Here is a 26,707-nt window from a genome sequence, read left to right as displayed (position 1 = left end):
ATCGGCAGCTGCTGCGCAACTACTCACGTCTTCGTTGTTTACAATCTCGGTGAAATATGGCCATTTTCAAACTCACTCGTAGCAGTTAGAGCTAGGGAGCGCTTGACTTAGTTTTTTAATTATCAATTTTTAACTTGAAAAATAGAATACTGTGCAGCCATCGATTTAACTCCCCTTTCCTTTCCGTTTGTTTGGATTTTACCTCTTCTTACTGTGAGTCGGTAGCCGTTAAAGCTAGTTGACAAGCTAGCGTCTCCATAGGGAACAATGACAGCGACTTCAGCAGGTAGCAGTAGCTCTCTTGCCGCTAAAGGACTGGATATAAGTCTGGCTGCTCTGCAGCGACAAGACCCATACATCAATAACATTGTGGACCTGGCGAGCCAAGTTGCCCTGTATACTTACAACAACAGGACAAATGAGTGGGTAAGCCGGAGGGTTGGTGAATGTATCATGTGCTAACTTAGCTTTGTCACTCTGCCCGTTCGGCGCGCTTTGACAGATTGAAACTAACTCAGCTTATAGGAGTAAGAGACTATTGTTATTAACGTTATTTTCCATAAAAATAAAAATTGTTGTTGCTATGTTATGTTTTACTTCACATTATATTTGGAGAGTTCTCTGAAATGTGCTATTTTGACTATTTCGTCACCTACAAAAAGTCGAAATACTGGACTTCTTTTTGAAAGAATAGCGAGCTGGTGCACAAGTTAATATCAACAGAGATAAGGTTGAGCAATTATGACATGGAGTTGCTTTAATTAATTTTGTTGTCTTTTTTGTTTTAAGGAGAAGACAGAAGTGGAAGGTACTCTTTTTATATATACAAGGTAATGAAAATGTTAACACTGTTAATCATTGTCATTTGTGACACATTTACTAAATTACAAACTGTTAAGCTGGCATGAACGGGACGTAACAAAACTGAACTGAGTTTGATAATATACAAAACTATAATAATATATAACGTGACCTCTACAAAAGCAAAAGTTTTGGCGGTGCAGCAATGCTCAGGGAAACTGCAAGGTTACCAAGAGAAAGCCTCTTTTCTTTTAACAGAACATAGCAGCACAGCTTAGGTTTGCAAAGCTGCATCTGAATAAACCACAAGAATCCTGTCCTTTTGAGAGATGAGGCAAAAGTGGAGATGCACAGAGCTGAGAAAACCAAACTCAGCATATCAGAACAAACGCATCATACCAGCTGTCGAGCACGGTGGTGGAGGGTTGATGATTTAGGCTTGTTTTGCAGTGACAGGACCTGGATACCTTGTCGTAATTGAGCCCACCATGAGGATCAGATCTGGGGCCATCTGTTTGACATCTAATGCTTGGCTGAAATTGGGTCACGCAAGATGACGATAATCCTAAGCATAGCAGTAAATCTGCAACAGAATGACTGGAAAAGAAACTAATGAAGATGGTGCAGTGACCCAGTCAAAGTCCAGACCTCAACCTCAACATGACTGAAATTCTGTGGTGGAACCTTAAGAGAGCTGCACATAAATGAATGCCTGGAAACCTCAATGAAAAGAAGCTCCACTGTAAAGCAGAGTGGGCCAAAATTCCTCCACAATGATTTGAGAGACTGATAAAGTGAGACAGTGAAATTATTATTACTGCTGACAGTGGTTCTGCAAGCTACGTGACATACTTAGTTTTTCCACAGGACTACATAGAATATGACACTATATTCTGCTGTCTTCAAATTTCAGGTTGGCCTCTCCTAGGCATGGTTTTACCATTATGAACCGGCTCAGCATGCAGAATCTGACAGAGCCACTCACCAAAGACCTGGACTTCCAGCTCCAGGACCCGTTCCTGCTTTACCGCAACGCACGATGTAAGGAGAAACTGACTGACTGAATACACTGCAGTGATTTAATGCCATGTGAACTGTGCTTTCTTACTGCTAGTGTTTTTACCATCACACCAAAAGGGGAAGTAAAGTATTTTACCTAAACTTCTGAAGATTAGTCAATTCAAAGACTATCAAAGACTCTGTATCGTTTGAAATGTTTACACTAAAAAAAGACAACTGCATCGATATCCACAAGATATCGATGTAAAAGATGATGACATGATAAAAGTGCCCAAAGAGTCCAGCATGCACTTCATTAAAGTAGGAACTAGTAATTCCATATAAGGAACTAAGCTAAGGTACTCCAGTGAATTTTATCAGGCTGACTCCGAGACCTACATATGGCTCCCACATACACAAACACATTGTTGAGTGTGGCTCTGGGACAAGAGTCTGACAGCACTACAAAATCAGCCAGCGGAGATTAGATACGCTGCAACTGTCACTGATAATCTAAACACACATACATACACTCAGAAGTCGCTGGCACACACAGACCTCCCTCCCTGCCTCGGTCTCCCTCCATCAGGCTTAGTAAATGGCAGGTGGAATGCTGTGTTTAGATACCACTGAATTCCTTGTGCCTGCTTTGATCCTCTTACTGTAGTGCTTCATTTTTCTTACTGACACAAAGCCATTATTAAACATCCTGAAGGCTCAGAGCAATGATGCGTCTGGCATAAACTTTGCTCAGTGACCTCATTACACCTTTTGCACCAGCCTTAAATGCACTCGGGGTGCATTAAAGATGATCTGTGATAACGCTGGCCTGTGGTCAGAGCATCAGTAATGGAGAATGAATCTAAAGTGAGCTAACAAGCTTATCCATGGAAGGAGCAAACTTTAACAGCATATAAAACTAGTAATCAAAACACAGTTAATGATGGTTTCCTCTGATAAAATGCAATTATGGGGAGGAGTTATGACTCAAAGAGTCGGTGGTTACATGGCAAACCTAATGGTCTACCCTAATGACTCTATTTGATTATGATGATTGAATAAAGATGATAAAACATCAGAAAAGGAGCTATGCAAAACAATAGTAGCAGAAACAAACAATGGTATTAAAACAACCAGACAAACTGCACCTCAGATGCTGTGAAAAACATCTCAAGTTCAGCATGACTAAGCCAACATTCACTGAGCGGTTCCAGGATGATGGTGTTTGTGTGGTGTCCTTCCAGAAAACTGCATAAACAGGGCCAAAATTTATATTGCTGTAAATGGTTCTTCATTGTCTGAATCATAAGCTGCTGGTAATGCTGCCAGTCCTAATGCGCCATGACCTCTGTGTGGAAGGGGCCGTGGAATCTTATCATTAGATAAATATGTTGCTCTCAGCGCTGCTGTAACTTCCTGGAATGACCGTTGGCACAAAGTGGCAACCAATGCTAAAAATAAAGCACGGAGATATACCAAAGAACAAGGCAATATTTAGGGAGGAGATATTTGCCCAAAGCAAGGCATTATTTATCCAGGCACATATCTTAGTCTACATGATTAAAAGGAAGACTATTTAAAGTCCTGTCTAGCATCTGCACTTGTAATGTTCAGTTGCCCCGTTATTCACATACAGCTGTTCAGCTGATTTTTGTGAATTTTGGTTGTTGCTGATGAGCAATATAGAGCTAAAACTTGTATGATCTAATTTTTATGATTTTGACAAATTTTCGAATCTTTCTTGCAGCTTTGGTTAGAACTCATTATCAGTCCAGCAGTAAATTGTTTTGTTTTTTCTTGCACTATACTATCTGTACCCTGGTAACAAAATCTGCCTTTTTATTGTCATGCATAAGCATGTCAAATGGACTCACAAATTTGACTTACCAGAGTCGCGCTTTAATGACTTTTTGTGGCAGTGGTTAACAAATGAATGAGGATTAGGTGATGAGAAGTTAATAGACTTCTGTTTCAACACAGTGGGTGGAAAAACATCAGTGAGGTAATAAGATGAATCGATGTGCAGTTAAAATGATATGATAATGACAGTTGACACACCCTGACTTCTGTGCTTTTTACTCTTCAGTTGCACAGATGCTTTCATGCAATGTGGACTTCTAGTGTATTACAACGCACTTTACATCCAACAATGTTGACCAAAGTGCTACAAATATAAAACAGGTAAAAGGTCGTGAGCATCATCCTAATCAGTCATTTCCACCCCTAATATCAGCACTTAGATTTAACACTGATATGGGTCGGATCGTCTGGTATGTAATCCACTGGTATGTCTGGTATGCCATATATCTAAGAAGTACATCAATGGCTATATGGAGATTCTTACCTCCAGGTGGGATGTATCGATATCCCAGGTCTCTCTCTGTCACCAGCAATCCTCTAAATCTGACTTCGGGTTCCTCCTGCAGCCTCTCATGTTTAGGTTTCCTCTCAAACAGGCCCCTCAGCATGATCTCTCAGTGTTCTCACAGTCCGATGATGATATTACCTCTTTCTGTCTCCACAACGTAAAAGTTGCTCAGACCTGATATTAAAAAGCAGTGCCAGTAATTACTTATCTGGCCAATAGATGCCAAACGCGATGCTCCGCTTCCTTTTTCTTCTTTAGGACCACAGATCTACTGATGGCGCTGTGTAAATATCAGGTTGTACACCTACAGGTTTCCCAGTAGTTCTTTATTATGAGGGTTTCAGATGCAGAAGAGCAATTTGAACATCCTTGCAGTTAAGTCTCAAGAGGAAGGTGTAACAGAAGTGGTATACGAGACTTTACTAGCTCTGAATGTCAATATTTACTCCTCCTCCAGTTTTCCCTGAAATGTCCTCTCATGCAACAGCATCAGTTTGCTTTACTTCAGGAGCACGTAATTCCTGAAAAACCTCCAGGAAACTAAACGCTGGCGAAAAGGATGTTATTACTCTTCCTCATGACTGATACTATGAACTTCCTTCACAAAGGTGATCTCATACTGCAGTGAAAGTGTACCAAATTTATCTTGGTCATTACTTCTGCTTGTAAATTTGTCTGAATTTATGACTCTACTAAAGGTAAACAGTCTCACAGTAACAGAGTAACTGAAATGTCAACTTTAAGCGTTGTTTCTCAAACATAAAACACAAGACTTTTTTTTTTTTTTTTTAAGTGTCCCGTTGAAGAGTTTCTAAAGGCTGGTGCTTTCTGATGGGCTGCTATATCGTAGGCGCAGAGGGTTTCAAAGGACCACACAGGTTCAGTTGTGAATCACTTACAGGCTTTGCTGGGTTTCCAATATATTTTGTTCAAACCGTAACAGACAGGCTGTGTCTGTGGTGGTTTTTGAAGCTGTCACTCTTCCTGATATCAGTCTCAAGCTTAAGTTGTAGTCCTGCTGAAGTTGTCGTCCCACGTGGCCGTTCAGTGGAGTTCCCGGTCGAGTTGGTTTGGTACTTTGCTCGAGGCATACATTTCAAAAACCCCTCTGTCTTTCTCTTTCAATTTCCAGTGTCGAGTGGAGCTCTCTCTTTCTCCCTCTCGAATTTGTAACCTTATGGCCACAACCACTTTTTGGCTCTCTCGCTCACTCTCTCTCTGTATCGCTCTCACTCTTTTTTTTTTTTTTTTCTCTTTCCTATCTTGTTGATATAGTTTCTACAGGTCCTGCTGGTGTGGAAGTCTTCTATTTTAAAAGCACATGCACATCTTTTATCTTATCTTCTTCTCCCTTTCTTTGAGACTGAGAGAGAGCAACATGCTGGCCAAATGGAGTGTCTAATGTCTGAAATGTCACAGGTTCTTTTTAGTATTCACTGACATGTTTCTATTTTGATGTGCTTAACGATCTCCCCTGTAACACACTTCACTTCTTTCCATTCATCTTGCTCATTTTTCCTCCATTTTCCAGCTGTCAGACTTTCACCGTGTCTCTCTCCGTCTCTGTCGAATAGTCTCATCCCCTGTGAGCACACTGAGCACTAAGTGGCTCTGGCTCCACCAGTCAGCCTCCCACTGCAGTTACTTATTTGGTCCTGGGCTTATTTTCCCAGGCTCAACTGAACTCTCTGTGTACGTATGTGTCTCAGCCTCTCCCTCTCTGTCTGTTCCCCTCATCCACTTTGACCTCGATGCCTTACCCAGCCCCATTTGTAGCCAAGTGGGTGTGTATTTTTGTTCATGTCTGTGTGTGTGTGTGTGTGTGTGTGGGAATGTGTCTTGTATTCATTTGGATTACATAAAAACTTAGTCATGGTATAGACCCCACTGATTGCTCTTTTTTTTACCTTACTTACTTATCTTTGCGTTACTTAAGTTTTTCTCTGTACTTAATTTACTCTCATATCTTTTACTCTTTGCCTCTTTTCTTTTTGGGGATTGGGATCTTCCCCGGACATCAACAAACAGCAGCAAAGTTGTTTTTGTCTTGGGCAGAGTAGCACCATGAGTATTGCTAGAGCCCTCCACTCACATGTCTTCTCATTTGATAAACTTGTCATGCAGGTTGAACATCCAAGTTGATAAAGGAAAAAGTTCAATGACTTCAGGATCTGGGCTTCTTTAGAACATCGCGGGAAATTAATTTTTTCCATGCAAAATTCTAAGCCCTTCCTTAGTGGCTGCAATTAAGTGGTTATGCAACAACGATTAATCTTTCAAAAGAAAGCGCAAATGCAAACAGTAAAATTAATCACTTAGTAAAAGTAAAGTAGTAGTAGTAAAGTAGTTCATCCCATCTACAAAACTGGGCAAGTGTCTTTTTCCTCCCTTGCTGACCGTGTTTACGTAGATCAGGGCACTCCTGGGGCCCATGTTTCATTGTATAATTGCATCGCTGGCTTCTGTTCCCATTGGCTTGGCTGGGAAATGACTCATTTTAAACCCTGGGGTTATACCCACCAGGGCTAATAATAACAGTTTATCTATCTGTTAGGTCTGCACTGATGTCATTGCAGCAAAATTGTGCTACAGCATGGCTACACATTCATTCAATTGTCTGGGAAACTCATTTTGTTGTCTGCTGACCTGGACTGAGCAGATAGTTTTATTATTACACCAAGCTAACTAGATTTTCAACAGGGTCATTACTGCAAATAATTTGCTGGATTTTGGTTAATGTAATGTCCTCAAAAGTTCAATTCTGTCTTCTTCCCCAGTGGCAATCCATGGGATTTGGTTCTATGATAAGGAGGACTGTCAGCGCATCGCCCAGAGGATGAAGATGTAAGTAACTGTAATTGGATGATCTTCAAAACAAGATTTGGTTTGCTTAAAAATGACTAATGAGTTATGGACCAGCTGCCAAAGCTTGACAGAAGACACTTTTATTCATGTGTGCAGTCTGACCCAGCAGGAGCAGGTCCTGGCTCAGTCCCAGGGTGGTTGGTTATCCCCAGGAGAAGTAAGAGCAGGGGGAGGGGGAAAAGGTGAAGCAAAGGGAGTGGACATCATCCAGATGTTAACCAAAGCCCGCACAGAGTATGATAAGGTATGTGCACACTGTAGGATTTTGAAGAGAATAAAACAATTAGAACAACACAGATTAAAATGCTGGGAATAGCTAAGCCCTAATAATCTTTGCATTTACATTTGTTCATTTAGACCTATAGGATGCAGGGAGTATTTTCTAGGATCCTCAGTTAATCACTTATAGTAATCTACTTTTTTGGCAATTTTTGTGATATAGTTTTTATGTATTTATTTACTCCTTTGTCTATTCTCTCTGTGCACCTGTCTTAGGAAAAGTCAACCTCAGAGCCAAAGGAGATTGGTGGCAGCAGTGTTCTTTATGGAAACCCCCACCTAATTAAACCAATACCCGTTAAACCAAACACTCAGGTAGAACACCCAGTTTAACCCTGTTAAAATCACATTTTTCATGTACAAAAGAGAGTTTGTAATGGTTTTCTTCCATTGTTGTGTATAAAACCCTGCTAGTGTTGTTTATGTTTGTGTCTCTAACTCATCTTTCTTATTCTACTGTGCTTCTCTCATCCAGGACAATGAAGGTGCTGAGCCCAAGTCTCTTTCTTTGGCTACTCTGTTTGGCTCTCAGCAACGTTCAACTAAACCTGACTCTGACCCTTTTGCAAATGCTCCAGCACTGGGATCATCAGCGGGAAAAGTATCTCGCCCGCCTGTAGCTCGCACACTCACCTACGATGATACAGTGAACTCTGGCAGAAATGTGGCCTCTGATGGAGGAATCAAGGCTGTGGAAGATGGAGCAAATGTTGTTTCTGGCTTGTTGCAGAGTCCCTCAAGCGCTCACCAGCAGCAGCACTGCCCAGCCATCGCAAAGCTCATGCAGGGACAGAGAGGTGTCGGGACTGTGGGAGGGGTGCTTCAGACCGTGTCCGAGTCCCCCGAGAACCGGCTGTGTGACAACGGGGTGCCGCTGGAGCATCACCACCACCACCATCATCTTTACCACCATCAGCAACAACACCACCAGCATCAGCTTCATCCTGATCCAATCAGGAGACTTTTCCTAACCCAACCACCTCCTCTACCCACCACCTCTTTCTCCTCTACAGCCCCTAATTGTTCCTCCAACCCTTCCTCTCTACAGCAGAACCCTCATCTCTCCTCCCAGCCTGTAATGGTGAATTCTGTGTCACGCTCTCACCTTCAAGCACAACAAAGCCAGCAGCTGTTTATCAGCTTGTCCAATTCTCAACCTGAAATTCAGCAAAACAGCCAGACGGCTCCAGCTGCACAGGGAACAGGTGGGAAAATCTTTTGTGTTAGGTTTTTTGTTTGTGACCAGTTAACCTTGTACTGAATCAGTGTGCTACATACATTTTTATAATTACAATGCTAATAAACTATGGGAAGAATAACTTTTCTATAGTTTTAATGGGATTCTCCTTGCTTTACCAGGTTTGTTGTCATCTCAGGTGACCAGTAATCAAGTCATTCAACCTTCACAAGGTATAGTATTCAAGTTTTTTATTGTTTGCAGTCGCTAACTAGCAGGGTTTTAGTGTTGTGCACAAACTTAAGCCGATCGTTACTGAAGCTCTAACCAGTTTTTCCAATAATTTGAAACTACATATAAACAGTAGTTAAATTAAGAAACTGCAGAGGAACTATTTTTTTCCCAGTTACAAGACACATTATCTGTAGTAAGTTCCATTGCAGTGTTTCCCACAGGACTGGAGCTCATACATGTACATGCATGCACAATGCACGGAAATCCACACTTTTGGAAATGATTTACCGTAGAGTGCACTCACCAACCACTTCATTAGGTGCACCTGTTTAGCTGCTCATTAAAAGTAATTCTTGTTTTTGGTACCTTCGTGCTTTCTCGTCAGGATTGTCTCACGTGCCAGGTATGCTGTCACCTCATGAGCTCCTCCAAAAGCTCCAGTTGGTCCAGCAGGAGCAGAGCCTGGCCTCTAGTGAGCCACCCCGGATCTGTCCAGGACTGGCTCCTCGATTCCTGGGGCCAGCCCAAAACCAGGGTGCATGTGTGATTTTAGGCACAATCCCAAACCCAACTGCAGCCACTGCAGGTCAGAAAGCTGCGCTGCAGTTACAGGTAAAGCCCAGTGTAAACAGTTAGTAGTTGATTTTATCAATTATATAAACAGAGCAAATGGCAAATGCTAGTTAAATTGGTGACTTGATAGCTGCAACAGTACAGTGCTCCCTGTCTGTGTAGGTGATCTCGCCTCAGAGGATACCAGCCACTGTTGCCCCAAATCTGCTCCTTTCCCCGAGTATGTTCACTCAGACAAAGCCTAGCAGTGGGTTGTCTGCAGTTGGTCAGGAGAGCTCCCACACACCCTCAACTGTGCCCAGACCCCCTCTGCAGGAGGAGGTCAGAATCCTTTCCAGAAGTCAGCTTCAAGCCACACTGCTGCATCTGATACAGGTGATTATTCCTTAAAGTTTGTGGTCTATTATGGCTTCACAACGGGGCTCGCTGTCCAGTTGTTGTGCTCACGTTGTAGCCAAATCAGTGCAGTTGTTTTGTTTGCAAAGAGAAAAACAGAGAATAAGCAAAAACAAACACACACACTTGAGGATTTTGTATGAAGTTGCCTGCTTGTGTATTTCAGACCGACAGCTCATTCCTGGACTCCATCTATGAAGCCTATGCCAGCCGCTTTGCTAAGGATTCCAGCAACAAGTATTGATGCAGCTTCACACCCTCGTTCTACACACGCACCCTTCCCGGAGGCTACTTCTTACACCTCATATGGATGCACCACTTCCTATTCCAAATCACACACACACGTACTTAAACACACACTCTGTACCTCCTCTGCACTCTATCGTTAGGAAGCCTGACTCTGTTTGCTCCAAGCCAAGTCTCTTGTTGCACAAAGCTATCACAAGTAACATCATGTTCAAAAAAAATTTGGTTTAGTCTGTTGAATACAGATTTTACCCTTGACCTCACCCTTTGAGTCTTTAGCAAAAACAAAACATGCTGCAAACCTTCCAGTTTTCCAGGATGTTTCTGATACTCTTTCTTTTCCAGTAAGTGTAGCAATATTTCCTTTCAGTCAGTTGTCTCACACCAGCCAGCCTTTAACAAACAAGTCTTCCTAGTCTAGAGCTAAAAGACATCTTCAGATATTATTTTAATCTCTTATTATTTTACTTGGGCATAACAGGTTTGTGTATTTTACCACCAGCAGGTTTTTAAATCTGTTATTACATTGTCGTGATGACTTTTATTCCTATCCTTTTTAACAGACACGAGCAGTGATACGTGTCTACATTGTAATTTTAGTTAACTAACTGTTGTCAGCTGGTGCATATTGAAGTGAACGAGCAAGCCTGCGGCATAACTTTAACCGGCAATCGCTGAAATTGTGAAGGAAAGAAAAGGGGGGTTTTTTTTGCAGCACTTTCTGAATATTATAATGTGTTTGAAGGAAAGGGAAAGGAAGGAAAACGTCAATGTCAGTCCAGCTTAAAAAGACAAGAAAATTACAGGAACCTGACAACCTGCACTACCTCACAGAGAACTAGTTTGGAGGTATACCTGTGTTTTAAATCAAGTGGCATAAAGGTTATTGGTTTACGTCGCATAGTAAGGAATTTGTGTTCGCTTTATGTAAAGAGATTTCAGAAAATTAAATATCACCTAAGCTGATAAACGGTTCTAAACAAATGAAGCCTAGAGTGGTCTATTAATATGATTTAATAATCTGAAGCTTAGAAAATTTGGTTAATTAAATCATCAACAGCAACATTGTTAATTGTTCAGGTTTGTTGTAGACCCCGTTGGAGATTGAACATAAAATTTAAAAGGTTTTATTGCATTTGCACAATACTGTTAAACTACTTTTGCCATGTAAAGTGATGTTTCTCATTCAGCACTTAAATTGCCTACATTTTTTCAGAGTCCGGGTTTTTAGTTGGTAATTAACGTGCGTGTTAAACTCATAGCCAGCCTGGACAGTAGCTACCAGGCAGAAGCAGCAGCAGCAGCAAAAGCAGAGAATATCATTCAGGAAAAAAAGAGGAAGATTTTATTCCCTATTTTTTTACTCAAGAAGAAAATTGTACAAATAACCAGCATGTATTTAAAGGTATATCAGAATGTAAAGTTTAAGATTTTACAGCATATTGTCAGATGCTGTTTTAATTCAAAACTCATCTGTACTGTTTCTGTAACCAGAATATTAAAATGTTTCTATGGGCTTTTTTTTTTTTCTTTTTGGCTGGGATGTTTTCCCATTACATAAACTGGAATATATTTTTATTGGCTATTAAATGTTAAAAAAAAACCTGTGTCTGTTGTTGTTTTTTTGTTGTCCTCATATATTTGTTGGGCACAACCTGAAGTAATTTCAGTAAATTTACGCTCAGCAGCCACTACATTAGGTGCTCTAGTTTAACTGCTTAGTAATGTAAATATCTACTGTAAATAGCCAATCACAAGGTGGGAACTGAATGCATATTGCCATTTGGACATGGTCAAAAGGACTTTCTGAAGTTTAAATTGACCATGAGAATGAGGAAGAAAAGTTATTTAAGGTACATTTATTACAACCAAGCAGGATCCAACTTTGATGGTGGCTCAGCTCACTTTTCTATTTCATTACAAAAAAAGATGAGGGCAGATTAAAGTTGCCACCTTTACAGCCTACACTACAAATTCAAGTATAAACAACTATCTGACTGCACCATGAACCAATGTGTATAATAATTATGACCTCACAATACCCTGTTAGCAAATTTGTTTTATGTGAGATCATGCTTTAAACATAACCTTATCTCAAACTTTGTTCTAAATATGAGTTCGCTGTACTCAAATGGGCTCCACAGTCACCAGATCTCAGTCCAATAGAGCACCTTTGTGATATGTTAAGGCACATCTGAAGGCAAAGGGCGCAAGCTTTGTACAAGCAGTGTGTACCTAGTGAAGTGTATGGAACAGACCAACCTCGATCATACAGCGTGAGTTTTTTTAGTAATAAATTGCTCCCTGTTTTTGACGGTTAACTAAAGACACAGTAAAATACAGTTTAATAAGGTTTCTGGCATCAGCGTAATTTTAACTGGAACGCTGGAACATTTGGTCGCACTTTCAGGGCTTATGTATAAATCACGTCCACATCAGCACAGGAAGTACCCGCTTAATGGATGTTGTGTTTGTGAAACTGCTCTTGCCTTCAAATGGCAATTTGATCATTTCATTATACATAAACTCAGTGTCCCAAACACTCAAGACAAAAACCTGTGCAGGTTTCACAATGCCATAAGCCGTGTACATAGATGAGAAGTAGATTTCTTGTATAGAAATGCAAATGTAAACAAAATCAGCCTGCAGATTTGGATCATGTGATATGGCTAAAATCACCAGAACTGGCACCGAGTCTGCTTTCACAAGTGCTATTTACTGTCAGGAACGTCAAACATCACTTTTTACACAGGCTCATTGCGCTCTCCCTCCCAGTAGATTAGTGTGGGAAAACTAGGCTTCCTCTCCTCTCCCTTCCTGCTTCCTCTCCTCAGCCAGCCTTGTCATGGATTCTACTTACCATTAACTTCAGTAGCGGTGTAGCAGAGTTAAACTTTGATTCAAATAAAAGACTTAATGGTGATCTTTGTGAATGTCAGGGTGGATGGATAATATTTTTAAGACTTTTTATGAGTACATTTTTATTAAGGGATGATGCCCATACATGCACACATATTCTTTTTTCTAAGACTCGGAGGTTCCAGACCATTGCTTTAGCTGATGGAGCTAAATGTAAGGGCTGACTATTAGCCCTGGCCTAGAGTAATCAATGACTTCTGGTGTGTGTGTGTGTGTGTGTGTGTGTGTGTGTGTGTGTGTGTGTGTGTGTGTGTGTGTGTGTGTGTGTGTGTGTGCGCCCTTGCCCAGAGAGGCGGAGTCTCTGATTTGTATAGGGACTCCAGATCACTTTTGTCAGTGCTGTATTCTCAAAAGGAAGATATTGTGCAGTGGTCTACTTTAAATTTCAAGAAAATATTCGTGTAATTCTTCTCACTTTCCTAGTCTCAGTCTTTCACTCTTCCAACACAGGTTGGGACAATAAGCCAACTCTGCAGGAGCACAGGTGAGTAATACTTTCTTTGGGGATATCTGCTCTAGTACCGTAGTGTTAGTAGAAGTGTGTTTAGCATGTAAATCATAAAGTAAGGATGCCAAGCTACATTTAAAATTGAGATTAGAAAAAAAAGGAATTTTTTGATAGAAAAGTGCATTTTATAAGACCTTCAGATTCCTTTATTGTCATATGACATTTAAAACTGAGCCAGGAGCTAACTCGATTAGTTAACTAAAGAAGAACAAATGGTAGGTTCTCCAATAACAAAAGTCTCACTTAAATAATAAATATACACATATTCTCTCTGATGTACACTTGTGTGCTGCCTAAATCCCTGCATTTCCGAACTGTGTGAACATGCAGTTAAATGCAGTTAGTTGGCCTCTGCACACCACCACAGTGGACTTTAAATCAAAAAGCAAGATATGACTGAAGTGCAGACTTCCAGATTTAATTCAAGGAATTTATCAAAAGTATTGCATAAGCTGTTTAGGAATTTCAGATGTTTTTAAGCCCCTCCCCCATTTTCAGATACACATTATTCTGGTACAAGTGAATTGTGGATTCATCTGTCCAATTTCCTGAGCATGCTCACTTATAGGTTTTCTGGCAAAGACTAATTTAGCCTTCCTGTTCTCGAGTGTAACCAGTGATTTGCACCCTGTTGCAAACCACTCTATTTCTATTCATGAAGCCATCTCTCGATTGTAGACTCCGATTGTAGACTGATGATACACCCACCTCCTCAAAAGTGTGTTCTCGACTAGGTTAGCTGTTGTCCGATCATCCCCTTTAGTTTCAGAGCTTAGACTTCATCCCTAGCATCAGTGATCTGGGTCAGCTTGGGAGTAGGAGTCCCACAGCTGTTGTGCACTACTGGTGTGCGTGCGTGGTTGTACATGGTACTTACATGCTTGCCTGATTGCCTCTGTGTGATGGTGCATGTCGCTATCTAAACTGTTTGTTATCAATTTGATCCCTTCCTGCGTCCACCGCAGCCATAATGCTTTATGTGCACTGCCAAATTGTTTTATAGCATTTTCATAATAGCAGGAGCAGATGTTTTACTGTCGCTCTCTCTCGGTGGGTGTGTACAGTATAATATGCAAAGACATGAGAGTTTAATATCTGTGTATCGTAGCAGTATTTATCTCAAGCTATATGTTGGTGCATGTATGTAGTTAAATAAAGCTTAATGATACATTATGTTTTATTAGAAATACTGATTCATACTGAAAGATATAGCATCCTGAGTGGACTTCTATGAAAAGTTGTAATACCACAAGTGCAGAAGGGTGCTGTGTTTATGACCTGCCCGAATTATATACGCATACATGCACTGGCCTCTTTGTTACTATGATTGCTACTACTGCGCTGGATCCCTTTAGCTTTCAGAACTGCCCTATTCTTCAAAGAATAAATTCAAAAAGGTGTTGGAAACATTCCTCAGAGACTTGAGTTCTTATTGACATGATAAATTCAACTTCCCATTCCACCACAACCAAAAGATGCTCGAATGGATTGAGATCTGGTGGCTGTGGAGGAAATTTGAGTACAGTGAATTTATTATCATGTCAAGGAAATCAATTTAAACACTTTAAGCTCTGCAACGTGGTGCGTTATCCTGCTGGAAGCAACAATCAGAAGATGGACACACTGTGGTCATAAATCAGCAGCAATACTCAGGTAGGCTGTGGTGTTTAAATGATGCTCATTTGGTACTAAAAAGCTCAAAATGTGCCAGGAAACTATCCCCAGCACTATTACACCACCAGCAGCGGCATTAACCTTTATTGCAAGGCAAGATGGATCCATGCTTTCTTGTTGTTTATAGCCCTACCATACAAATGTCACAGCTGAAATCCAAGACTTATCAGACCAGGCAACAGTTTTCTAATGTTCTGGTTTCCAGCTTTGGTGATCCCATGCAAACTGTAGCCTCAGTTTCCTGTTTTTAGCTGACAGGAGTGGCCCGGTGCTGCTGTAGACCATCTTCTTCAAGATTTGATGTGTCGCACATTCACAGATGCAATTCTGCATACAGCAAAGACCGATTATTTGAGTTACTGTTGCCTTCCTGTCAGCTCTAAGTAGACTGTCCGTTTTCCACTGATGTCTTGCATCAACAAGGCATTTTCGCCCTTATAGGTGCTGCTGCTCAATTCATATCTTCTCTTTTTCAGACTATTTTCTCTAAATCATAGAGATGGCTACATAAGCAAATCCCAGCAGATCAGCAGTTTTTTTAAATACTCACTAACAACCATGTCACATTCAAAGTCACTTAAATCACCTTTATTCATTCTGATGCTCAGTTTGGACTTCAGCAGACCATCTTGACCATGTCTACATGCCTAAATTCACTGAGTTGCTGCCATTTGATTGACTTATTAGATATTTGCATTAAAGAACAGTTAAGTGTAGTCTGTAGCTGGCATGTTGTTGGTATGCATGTTGTTCCCCTGTTGTCTTTCTTTAAATTAATGTCCCTCTTGCATGAGTGTCCAAACACAAAGATAAGTGGTTGGTAGACTACCATATTTTTTTATTATAGGTAATGGCATTGGATACTCTATACATAAAACATGTGATGACAAACTGAAACAAATTGTTATCAGTTTTATAGATCATACTCCATAGGCTTGTTTATAAATATGGGTAATGTGGCCAATCAAATTTTTACTGAGGCAGTAGTGTGTGCCGACAATAGACCTTTTTAAACTGCAGCAACTTAACAGGCCATTCAAGGGTGGCTGACAATGTACAGTGTGGGCCATTTATATGGATACACCATAATAAAATGGGAATGGTTGGTGATATTAAAGTTCTGTTTGTGGCACATTAGTATATGTGAGGGGGCAAACTCAAGACGGGTGGTGACCATGGTGGCCATTTAGAAGTCGGCCATCTTGGATACAACTTTTGTCCTAGCTTCATTCAGCAAGAGCCCACAGCGTAGCACTCGCCACATGTCACTGGAGAGTGGCATTAGTCGAACATCCCTTCGGCGGATATTAGCTACTCACAAATGGCACCCTTACAAACTCCAGCTACTGCAGCATCTCAGCGAGGATGACCCAGATCGGCCCACAGAATTTGCAGAATGGGCAAAACAAAAATTGGAACAGGACCCTCAGTTCAGAAGATTTTGTTCAGTGATGAGGCAAACTTTTATGTGAATGGTGAAGTTAACAAACAAAATCACCGCTATTGGTCTGAAACTAACCCACATTGGATGGATCCCTCCAAGACTGTTGGAACAACAAAAGTGATGTTTTGGTGTGGTATATGGGGTACAACGATAGTGGGTCCATTCTTCATCAATGGAAACCTCAAGGCCACTGGATATTTGAAATTGCTACATGATGATGTGTTTCCCTCTTTATGCACTGAAGCTGGCACGTTCCCTGAGTTATTCCAGCAAGATGGTGCACCACCACATTATGGGTGCCAGGTCCGAGCATTCCTACATGAACAGTTGGAAAGTGGATTGGTCGTCGTGGGCCAGTTGAATGGCCCCCAAGGTCTCCCGATCTGACCCCCTTAGACTTTTATCTTTGGGGTCATCTGAAGGCAATTGTCTATGGTGTGAAGATATGAGATGTGCAGCACCTGAAACTACGGATACTGGATACCTGTGCTGGCATTTCTCCTGCGGTGTTGCTATCAGTGTGTGAAGAGTGAGAGAAGAGGGTTGCATTGACAATCCAACACAATGGGCAGCACATTGAACATTTTATAAGTGGTCAGAAACTTGTAAATAACTCATGAAAGAATAAAGTTACGTTGAAACCAAGCACACTATTGTTTTTCTTGTGACATTGCCAATAAGTTTGATGTGTCACATGGCCCTCTTCCTATTGAAAAAACTAAAGTTGTATCCAAGATGGCCGACTTCTAAATGGCCACCATGGTCACCACCCATCTTGAGGTGCCCCCTCACATATACTAATGTGCCACAAACAGGACTTTAATATCACCAACCATTCCCATGTTATTACGGTGTATCCATATAAATGGCCCACCCTGTAGTTTGCACCAGGAAACCCTCTCCAGACTTCTTACTGGGCTGTTTTCTGGGGTCTGAAATCTCGTCAGTGGGGCCCAGTGCTTACTTATTAAACCTAGAAAAGCTCACACAAGTAAGATTTTTAAACACCTACTGTAGTAAGTGTTTAAAAAAGCACCCTGAAAAGCAAAAAAACAAACAAAAAAACAAAACATTCATATGAGGTACAGTATTATTTTCCAGTTTTTTGCAGTGGTGTAAAAGTAAGTGATTTAAAATAATACTACCAATTTTTAAATGGGTTATAGGATGAATATGTGAATGAAAGTGTCTCTAACAGTCAAAAAAGAACTATGAGAGCATACTTGAAAAATGTGCTATATGGACATGGACAGAGCTGATGGATTCATTCTGCAATATTGTGAATGCATGTGTGCACGTGTATATGTGAGACAATGAAAGTCCACTAGGTGTCTCAATGTGTTTGTATTATGATTGTGTCAGTTAAACGTGTTCTTTCCCCTCCTCTTCCTCTCAACATCCCCTTCTTGTGTCCCCCCTTACTTTGTTGAATTCTTATTATAGCCTCAATCCACTGTCCTTTTTGGTTAAAAATAATAATAATAATAATAATAATGAGGGAGATTAAGAGAAAGCATTGAAAAGACAAAACAGCAGGTGAGAGCCTGACAAGAAAGATTAAGAGAAAAAAACAGAGAAAAGCAACTAGAAAGAAAAGAAAGAGTAGAAAGACAGTGGGTCAAAGAGCGATACAGAGAAGATGAGGGCCAGAGAGAGAGAAAGATTGTGTTGGTGTGCTTGTATGGAGAGAGAGAGCAAGAGGCATGGAGTGGGAAAAGGAGGCAATGAGGGAGGAGGGGTTTAATCCTGCATGGATTATGGTATAAACTGGTGCTGGAGAGGAGGAAGAGAGATTCTGGAGAGAGAGGAAGTCCCACTATCCATCCGTGCATCCATTAGTCCATCTGTCTTACCCTCCATCCAGCAGCGTAGTCGTCTCCCCGTGCTTTTTGTTTTGCATTTTGGACCTGTGAAGACGTGAGGTCAGCACAAGGGTCGGCAGAATAATTGGAAGTTGCAGCAGGGTTGGATTTGTTTTTGGAATCTGTGCTTGTGCCTTACCTGGAAGAAACAAAATCACACTGCCCGATAATGGAAGTTGTGTGAAGACTGAAGTTTACTCCTATTTTTGTCGGATTGTGCTGATCCGGAGAGCAAGCAAGAAAAACAGACGTCAATAATGGGGGGGACAGAAATCAGATTAAGAGCCTTGGAGAGGGAGGCGTAGAAAAATGGAGATGCTCTATTGTGATCCCATGTGCACAGAAGTGACCTTTGACACTGGAGACAAAAGCTTTCTAGTTTCTTTTGTATGCCGGGACATCCAGCTCAGCTGACATCGAATCATCATCATTCACACTTGCTATGTTTCAACTTTCTTCCTTGACCTACATACTTTTTGGTTCTTTTGTGAGCTCTGAAAATATGGGTTTACTGAACTATTTTCTTAATTTTGTGTATTAATATTCCAGCTTTTAAATTGGGCATCAGATGGCATCTTTGTTTTCACTTGGAAAGAAGGTTTCACGTTCTTTCCACATGAGCCCAAAGTCAGTGTTAACTGTAAATGTTTTTAAGATGGCATATTTAACCTATAGTCACATGCCCATGCTTTTCTATTTTTTGCTATCCTTTCGGTTTGGACTTTCACAGATTCTCTAAATGTTACTATGGATCTTTACATATTTTAGCCTGCTTGGTGACAAAGCCAGCCTCTTTTTTCCCGTCTTGATGGGCTTAAGATTTGGACTATACATGACTGTCTTTCAGAAGGCTGTACACTGGACCTTGAGATTTTTTCTGAACAAATAATCTTTCAGGCAAGTAGTCAAAAAGATCTTGAAAGCAAGTTCTTTGTTTTGCTCTTTAAGATGAGTTGGTGTTGTGCTACAAAGTGATGACCAATATTTTATAATGAAAAGAGTGATACATATGTGTCTGTGACCAAAATTCTGCCATAACTTACTGCACTTTACTTCAGTTTAATAAAGTTTAAATGCAGCTTTTGACTAAATGGGGTAGTTCATCCCAAAAATCATATACATGCAATTGTTTTGTAGATAGAGACTGAGTATAACAGAACTTGGTGCCACTCACCTTATAGCACTTGAAGTGCCATTAAATGCATCTGGAAAACTCATCATTCATCACGCATCAAACTCAATACAACCCCAAAACGTTTTTTAGCATTGTTATAACGAAAAATGAATACTGAGCCCTTTCAGGTGAACCCCCAAAGGAAGACACAAATCCCCTTGGAAGGGCATCCAATAACCAGTTTGCCAAATCAAACCCACCTTCTGAGTACAGAATTGGTCCGGTCTCCTAAAACAGTCCCAGTTTCTCATGTGGCCCCTTGAGAAAATTAATTGAACCATTCCTGATCAAGACGTACATTAGTTTTACTGTGTTCGCAAGGTGATAACAGTTCAGTGATGTGCATGTGGTAGTTGGAATTTTTTGTATTATAGCTACAAGACTTTACAGAAGCAATAATACTCTGTGCTTTTGTGCAACTCCAACATACATGACTGGAATATAGTTCAATTAGCATGCACAAAAGAGTCAACAACCTAACTTGACAGAGAGTGATCTAGGTATAAATGATAAATGTTCATATAAAGATGTTATTACTGCCATAAACTAGCTAAGACACAGCCTGTAAGTGGTGCTGCAGAACCTGGCTGGCCTAATTCTGTTACTTTTAAATATTCCAAAGAAGGGAGGAAGTTAATGCTAATGGTCACCCTTTTTTCACAGTTAATGAGGTCGATGTCGGTTAGAGAAGGTGCATTGTGTACCACCCTGTATGTGTAGATCTGTGCCAAGACTTCAGGTTTCTCTCTCTGTGGGTTTCTAAATTTCTAAATTCATGCTTTTTCACTGTTCTGATTTCCTCAATTTCTCTCCAGCGTACGGCAGCTGCAGGGATGAACTGCTGGAGTCTGGGAAAAGCTAGGAATGCCATTAAATTAGACAGAAGTGGGCCATACAGCGGGAGGCTGATGATGCTGATGTGGATTATCCTCTCCAGTTCACTGTGCCTCATGACTGATGGTCAAATGAAGATCTCACCAGAAACGTAAGTAAAACTGCGCTAGAAAAATAGACAGTTGACTGGTGTCTGGTGTTTGCATAAAGCTGCATTTATTCTGAAATTAATTTCATTTTTGCATTTGTTTTTGTTTACATATCCATATCATGGCTGTATCCTGAATCACAGTGGCACCCAGTGTGCTGCCATTCAGTGGCAAATATAGACACACAGCCTTTTTTTAAATCAGGTAATTTCTGTGTGCACACCCTGGCAGCTCTACGTGCAGTATGATCCTTCTTAAAGCCATATGTCAGATGGATGAGTCAATAGTGTTCCTTCTAGGTTGGCTGATTATTCTACATACATATGGACCATCTGGACACCTGTGGGGTACAGCGAACTGCCAAACTGTTCTCCTCTCTACAGCCACATTCAAATAATCTGACATATAAGTCTGACTAGAGATAAAGAGACATTTATTTAAAAAAAATAAAAATTACAATTTATTTTGTTAGAAAAGATTTTGTGTAGGAAAAGGCAGCATGGTGATCAAGTGGTTAGCGCTGTCAACGCACAGCAGTCACCTAGAGCCATGCTGGCAAACACCAATGCTCTGCTTATACAGATTGATGGAGTCCTGCTATGTTTGCATTTAATCATATGTACATATCACAAGGCTTGTTATTTCTACTGTAAAACTGCTTTTCAAACATGTACAATGATTGCCTTCCCATGAGAGGGATCGGTTTATATTGCGTAATGTGTTTTGCTTTCACAGAGTGTTGACTTTGTAAGACTGTGTACGATTACTGGTCAGTTTATCTCGGGTGGATATTTCTTTTTGGGACAAAATGCTGTGTTTGTTTATTCTCCAAAGGCAAGACGAAGCTCTTTCGCCTTAACGGTTTTCAACCGCCTTGCTGACGAAAGACAAGAACAGATCGATACAGTCCTGTCAGTCTGCAGTAGCCTTGTTTGTGTGTGAGCTGTGTGTTAGCAGAAGAATTTGTGTGCATGTGTGTGTGACTGTATATGTAAAAGTGATAAAAATTGAATGGGTTGAGAGAGACTGAGAAGCACAGCACTTTGTTAGCATGGATGTTGTTAATGTTTGCATAACAGGCTTTACATACTTACATCTATCGACCAAAACCATAAGGCAATGTCTGCCTGTGCAGATTAGAGTTGTATTCAGTGCAGTGTATAAGATTTGTAGTTATACAGCTTAAAGAGTTTACTGTATGTGTTGTCAGCAGTCAGGCTGGTGACGGCAGATGAAGCTCTGGGGACACCAGAGTTCAACTGTCCAACATAGGTCACTAAGCCCCAAATGCCGCACTCTGCCTAGGGAAGAAATGGCAGCAGGTCCCTTATGGCTGTGAAAGTTAACAGTGTCACGACCGGAACATTTCAGGCCAAGAAGGTCAGATCTTTATCCTCTAAGGCTATGCAACCCTAATGCCAGTAGGAAACATTGCACCTTTCTGTGAGCTGTTACTAAAAACACGTCTTTGCTCTGGAATAAACAGCATAAGTGTACACATAGATCTTTTTCTTCTTTGGGGATAAAATCAAGTTTATCTATTGAAAAATTAAGTAAGTAAAATACTTTTACTGTTCATTGAAGTTGTTTCTGCAACCTGTTCTTGATCTGACTGGTACAGATACTGGTTCGAAAATTATAGTATAGCCATTTTAATAAGTTTAATTTTAAAATAAATCATTAAAAATGCACAAATTTCCTAACCCAGTGTCAGAGGAGATAATCTCCTGCTTCAATAATATCACAATATTGTTTTATGACACTGAAACCCAAAGTTCTTGATGCTGCCTTGAAACAGGAACAGGGATCGGCAAGATTATGATTAACCAGAATGGTAATACTAAACGAAATCTCTTGAAGAAGAATATTGACAGTACAGTAGACGGCTTGCACACTGTTGGCCCTCACATTTTAAAATGAACACGCTCAAATTTTGCAATGACAATATCAACAAGTCAACAAATGATAAGCCAGTTTTCAGTACCGATGCTGGCAAGACTGCCTGCAAACTAGCAGCGAGCTGACTGACTCCCCATAGGTTAAGCCATCTGTCACATCCTGTCTGCTCTCTAAACTCTATTACCTTACCTCATTGGCATTCACACTGAGGATTTGTAGAATTGTTGCATGTTACTGAGCATAGAATAACCTCTTGACCCGGTACAATGTCTATTTTAAGTATCACCTTCAAATAATCTGCTTCACTCTGTCAGTAGTGAGTGTGCAGTAAGTGCTTAAATGTTTTGCTGTGTACATTTCTGGTCATTTCCAGTGTTTTATAATGGGTTTATTAATTTGAGCTAGTAGCTCTGTCTTTACCTATATAAGGGTATCTACCTTCCATTGATAATGTATTTTGTCTGTTCAGGGTGCAGCAGTGGGCCGTGTCATTTGGCAAAGAGATAACTGCTTTGTCCGCCAGGTACTCTGGAGCTAAACTTCTGCAGAAGGTAAGAGGCAGTTCATCTATGAAGTTACATTTTTATTAAGTATCAGCCAGGTGGGTGAGCCATTAATATTTACATTGCATTCGTCAGTATGGTAACACAGCTCATGTAAGGAGTTCAATAGGGGGGAAAAGCAGCTTCTATATGAAATGTCTCCTAGCAAGGTTTTTGGATTATCTTTTTTTCAGTAACCAGGTCTAAAACTGCACAGTAAGTCAAATTACCAGGACCACATGGCAAGCTGAAAACAAGCAAGTTATTGAAATAGACAGAAATTCCCATTCGGAGTTGGTGGAGACCAAAAACAGAGCAAAAAGGAGAGAATTACATTAGTCGGCTGACTGGTTCGGAATTTCTGGAAGGGAACATTCCACTTGGGTGGTCTCAGATTCTCATCTCTGTTTTTCAAGGATGGTGTGGTTCTGTTGGATTCATTGGGTGATGGCCTCCAACTGACTTTGGAACGGTTTCGCGGCCAAGTGTGAATCGGTCAGAATGAGAATCAGCACCTCCAAATATAAGGCCATGGTCCTCAGCCGGAAAAAGTGCCCACTCTGGGTCAGGGAGGAGTTCTTGCTCCAAGTGGATGAGTTTAAGTATCTCAGGGTCTTGTTCACGAGTGATGGGAGAAGGGAGCGGGAGATCGACAGACGGATTGGTGCTGCGGCTAAAGAGAGAGCTGAGTATAAAAGCGAAGCTCTCAATTTACCTGTCGATCTATGTCCCTACCCTCACCTATGGTCACGAGCTGTGGGGAGTGACCGAAAGAACGAGATTGCGGATACAAGTGGCAGAAATGGGCTTCCTCCGAAGGGTGGCTGACCTCACCCTTAGAGTCAGAAGTTCGGCCATCCGGGAGGGGCTCAGAGTAGAGCCACTGGTCCTTCACATCGAAAGGAGTCAGTTGAGGTGGTTCGGGCATCTGACAAGGATGCCTCCTGGGTGAGGTTCTCTGGGCATGTCCCACCGGGAGGATTCCCTGGGGCAGACCCAGGACACGCTGGAGAGATTATATCTCTCCGCTGGCCTGGGAACGCCTTGGTGTTCCCCCAGACAAGGTGGATTAGGTGGCTGGGGAGGGGAGGTCTGGGCTTCTCTGCTTGGGCTACTGCCCCCACGATCTGGCCCCGGATAAGCGGAAGAAGATGGATGGATGAATGGATGGATGGATGGATGGATGGATGGATGGATGGATGGATGGATGGAACATTCCTGCTGAGTGTTATGTATTTTCTTGCCCTTTTGAGCATGCCAAGTGAAGTGCCATTTGATTCCATTATATTCAAAATAGGACAGAAATCTCTACAACAGGCTCACCAAAATGGGGCTATTCACATCAAAACAAGTAGGACTTGATTTTATTGGGGGTGAACTGTCTATTTAATATAAAATACATTTATAAATAGAGGTTGTCAGATATCAACAAATTATTACTCATACAGTACATACTAGCCCAAGACATCATGCCCAAGTACATGTTACAAGACATAGTATGCTTCACTAATTTCCCATTTCAGACAGGCAAATGATTATTTTTAGGCTATATTTAATGATGGTTATGGTATGGTATGGTTAACATGCCTTTATTGATGATTAGTCACGCAAAAGTATACAGAGAGGAACATACAGGGAAGGTTATTTGGGGCTGAGCTCTCCCTCTACCTGCACCTCTTATTGTATTACCAGCTACACAAATATTTAAAACTAAAGTTGGAACTGGAAGCTGGGAATGGACAAAGAAATCTTACAAAAAATACAACATTATGCTGCAAAACTGAAAGGGGCAGAGTGTGAATTCGTCATTTCTCCCCCTTCTGTGCATTACATCAGCCAATAAGAACACGGCAGACTGACATACATTTGCTGTACAACATCTGCGCATGGCCTAGAGAGCAATGTGATGACACATTTAATTCAAATATTCAGGCATGCCTTTTAGTAATTAGCACGTGTGAGCTTGCACTGCATGCCACCCTGTAGTATCGCTAGCAGGTCCATTCACCATCTGCTATGCAGGCTCACAAAGTGTGTGTTAACAACGTTAACCAAACAAGCTGTACAAATAACCAATCCTTACTGATTTAGCTGTTATAAACAGTTTTCTACACTGTCCAACCTCACAGCTTGTAAGATATCAACCTGATCAAAAACAGAAAGCATTGTGGTGCTTGTAAGTGCTTCAGTTATCGCACGAGCAACACTTGCTGTAGTAACTGTATCCATAACAGCACTATTAATTTGCTGTATCTTTCCTATCTGCAAAATGTCTTTTTATTCAGCCAGTGGTGTGTAATAACAGCCAGCGCTTTAGTCTTATCCTTGCACCAAGGAGCCATAAATCATCCACCTCTGCCTAATCGATAGGCTTCTTGTTATAAGTGGAACACTTAGTGATTCTGTCTTCTTGCCTGAGTAAACTGGGTAGGATATTGAGTGTTTGGGGTTCTGTTTGACAGTTATAAACATGTTGGAGCTACAAAGAGGGCTTTTCCCCCCAAACAAACCTGCAAAAGATCCGTATATTGTGAGTTTTGCTCATTTTACATCTGTTATTTATCCATATGAGTATCTAACTTATCTTAGTTATTAGATGGATGTTGCACTGTTGCATGGGACACATGGCTTATCGAATCTATTTCCTGAGCAAATTTGATAATAATTGTAATATATTGTAATTAATGGTAATCATCTTTATAAAGGCAACAGAAAAATACAAAACAAACAAGACGGGTAAATGTCATTACATTATTTTTAGTGCAGGAAATTAACCTTTTAGTCCTTATGCAGTAACTGTATGGGATCCCTTAAATTGCATTTATCCAGCTGCTGTGATTCTACTGTGAACAAATACTATGAGTATTATTTGGCCGACTGGTTGTTGGACTAGAAAAAAGAAGAAAACATAAATATGTTTAAAAATGTTTTGGTGATCATTTTGAATGCCACTGCTATAATAACATGTCAGGATTAAGACTCGTTTTTATATCTGCCTATTATACATCTGAATTATAAATCTTTGAAAACATTACCATCACTTTGTACAAAATAGTGAGGGGTGGAGGGAGAGGATGAAGTCAGGACACCTGTAAATGCCTGGTGTGAAGGTTTGTGTATCAGGATTGTTGCCTGTACAGTTGATCTCTGTTTTCAGAGGGGACTGTTTGGTTTCGTGTGTTGTTGAAAATGTAGAAATCGTTTATAATTGTGTTTTGTTGTCTTAAAATAGTCTTGCAAAGGCTGGCACAGTGTTTTAGATTTTTTTTAAACAAATCTTTCTTTTTAAATTGAATTGTGTGTGTGTTTTAAAGAAATACAAGGATATTGAAGGTACAGTGAAGATAGAGGAGGTGAATGGAGACGAACTGGTGAAAAGGTTTGCGGAAGAAATGGAAGAGATGCTTGGGAGGAAGATGAAAGCTGTTAAGGTAATAATTATGCATGCAGAGTAAAAAAAACCTTTAATGCCAATCAACTGGGCAATCATCAAATCAAACACTGATACATGGTAAACTAGTGTAGGTTTGTGTAATGCTGCACTTTGCTAATTAAAAAAGAAAAAGAAAATCTGTAATGCTTTTATCACAGAGATTAGCAGAAGCAGCAGAGGATGCAGATCTGGACCATGAGTACAATGAAACACTCGAGGTAAGGGTGACATATCTGCTTATAAGTTTTTCATTTGTCAGCTTATACAGGATAAGAGTCCCATTGCTAGTAGAAAGCTCAGACACTGTATGTAAAAATATATGTCCACACCA

General features: G+C 40.7%; 2 protein-coding genes across 5 annotated transcripts in view; both read left to right on the top strand.

Moving 5' to 3' along the window:
• dcp1b (decapping mRNA 1B) lies at positions 1-11,517 on the top strand. Of its 2 annotated transcripts, XM_005733422.1 has the most exons (12): positions 1-426; positions 790-830; positions 1,715-1,842; positions 6,946-7,012; positions 7,130-7,277; positions 7,529-7,627; positions 7,788-7,913; positions 8,043-8,517; positions 8,672-8,722; positions 9,109-9,335; positions 9,459-9,671; positions 9,859-11,517. In XM_005733422.1, the coding sequence occupies exons 1-12, from the start codon at positions 268-270 to the stop codon at positions 9,934-9,936; spliced, it is 1,812 nt and encodes a 603-aa protein (XP_005733479.1). In that variant the 5' UTR covers positions 1-267; the 3' UTR covers positions 9,937-11,517. The 2 variants fall into 2 exon arrangements, with proteins under 2 accessions (XP_005733479.1, XP_005733478.1); XM_005733421.1 differs by having other exon boundaries at positions 7,788-8,517.
• A 1,771-nt stretch (positions 11,518-13,288) lies between these two features.
• Positions 13,289-26,707, top strand: part of cacna2d4a (calcium channel, voltage-dependent, alpha 2/delta subunit 4a) — a 106,715-nt gene continuing 93,296 nt past the window's right edge. For all 3 annotated transcript variants that reach the window (XM_005733420.1, XM_013910936.1, XM_013910935.1), the window contains exons 1-5: positions 13,289-13,341; positions 20,335-20,504; positions 22,871-22,952; positions 26,258-26,374; positions 26,535-26,594. In XM_005733420.1, coding sequence (XP_005733477.1) covers positions 20,353-20,504; positions 22,871-22,952; positions 26,258-26,374; positions 26,535-26,594 — 411 coding nt within the window. In that variant the 5' untranslated portion in view covers positions 13,289-13,341; positions 20,335-20,352. The remainder of the gene's footprint in view (positions 13,342-20,334; positions 20,505-22,870; positions 22,953-26,257; positions 26,375-26,534; positions 26,595-26,707) is intronic.

This window comes from Pundamilia nyererei, unplaced genomic scaffold (genome assembly GCF_000239375.1).
Source record: "Pundamilia nyererei isolate P.nyererei 1_Seehausen unplaced genomic scaffold, PunNye1.0 scaffold00052, whole genome shotgun sequence".
NCBI lineage: Eukaryota > Metazoa > Chordata > Actinopteri > Cichliformes > Cichlidae > Pundamilia > Pundamilia nyererei.
This window is presented reverse-complemented; position numbering and strand designations above follow the sequence as displayed.

Excerpts from the sequence above, each read along its gene's own strand:
- dcp1b (XM_005733421.1), top strand. The coding sequence starts at position 268 with ATGACAGCGACTTCAGCAGGTAGCAGTAGCTCTCTTGCCGCTAAAGGA. Across the intron at positions 7,013-7,129 it reads ATCGCCCAGAGGATGAAGAT|TCTGACCCAGCAGGAGCAGG; the intron begins GTAAGTAACTGT and ends TCATGTGTGCAG. Across the intron at positions 9,672-9,858 it reads CACTGCTGCATCTGATACAG|ACCGACAGCTCATTCCTGGA; the intron begins GTGATTATTCCT and ends TGTGTATTTCAG.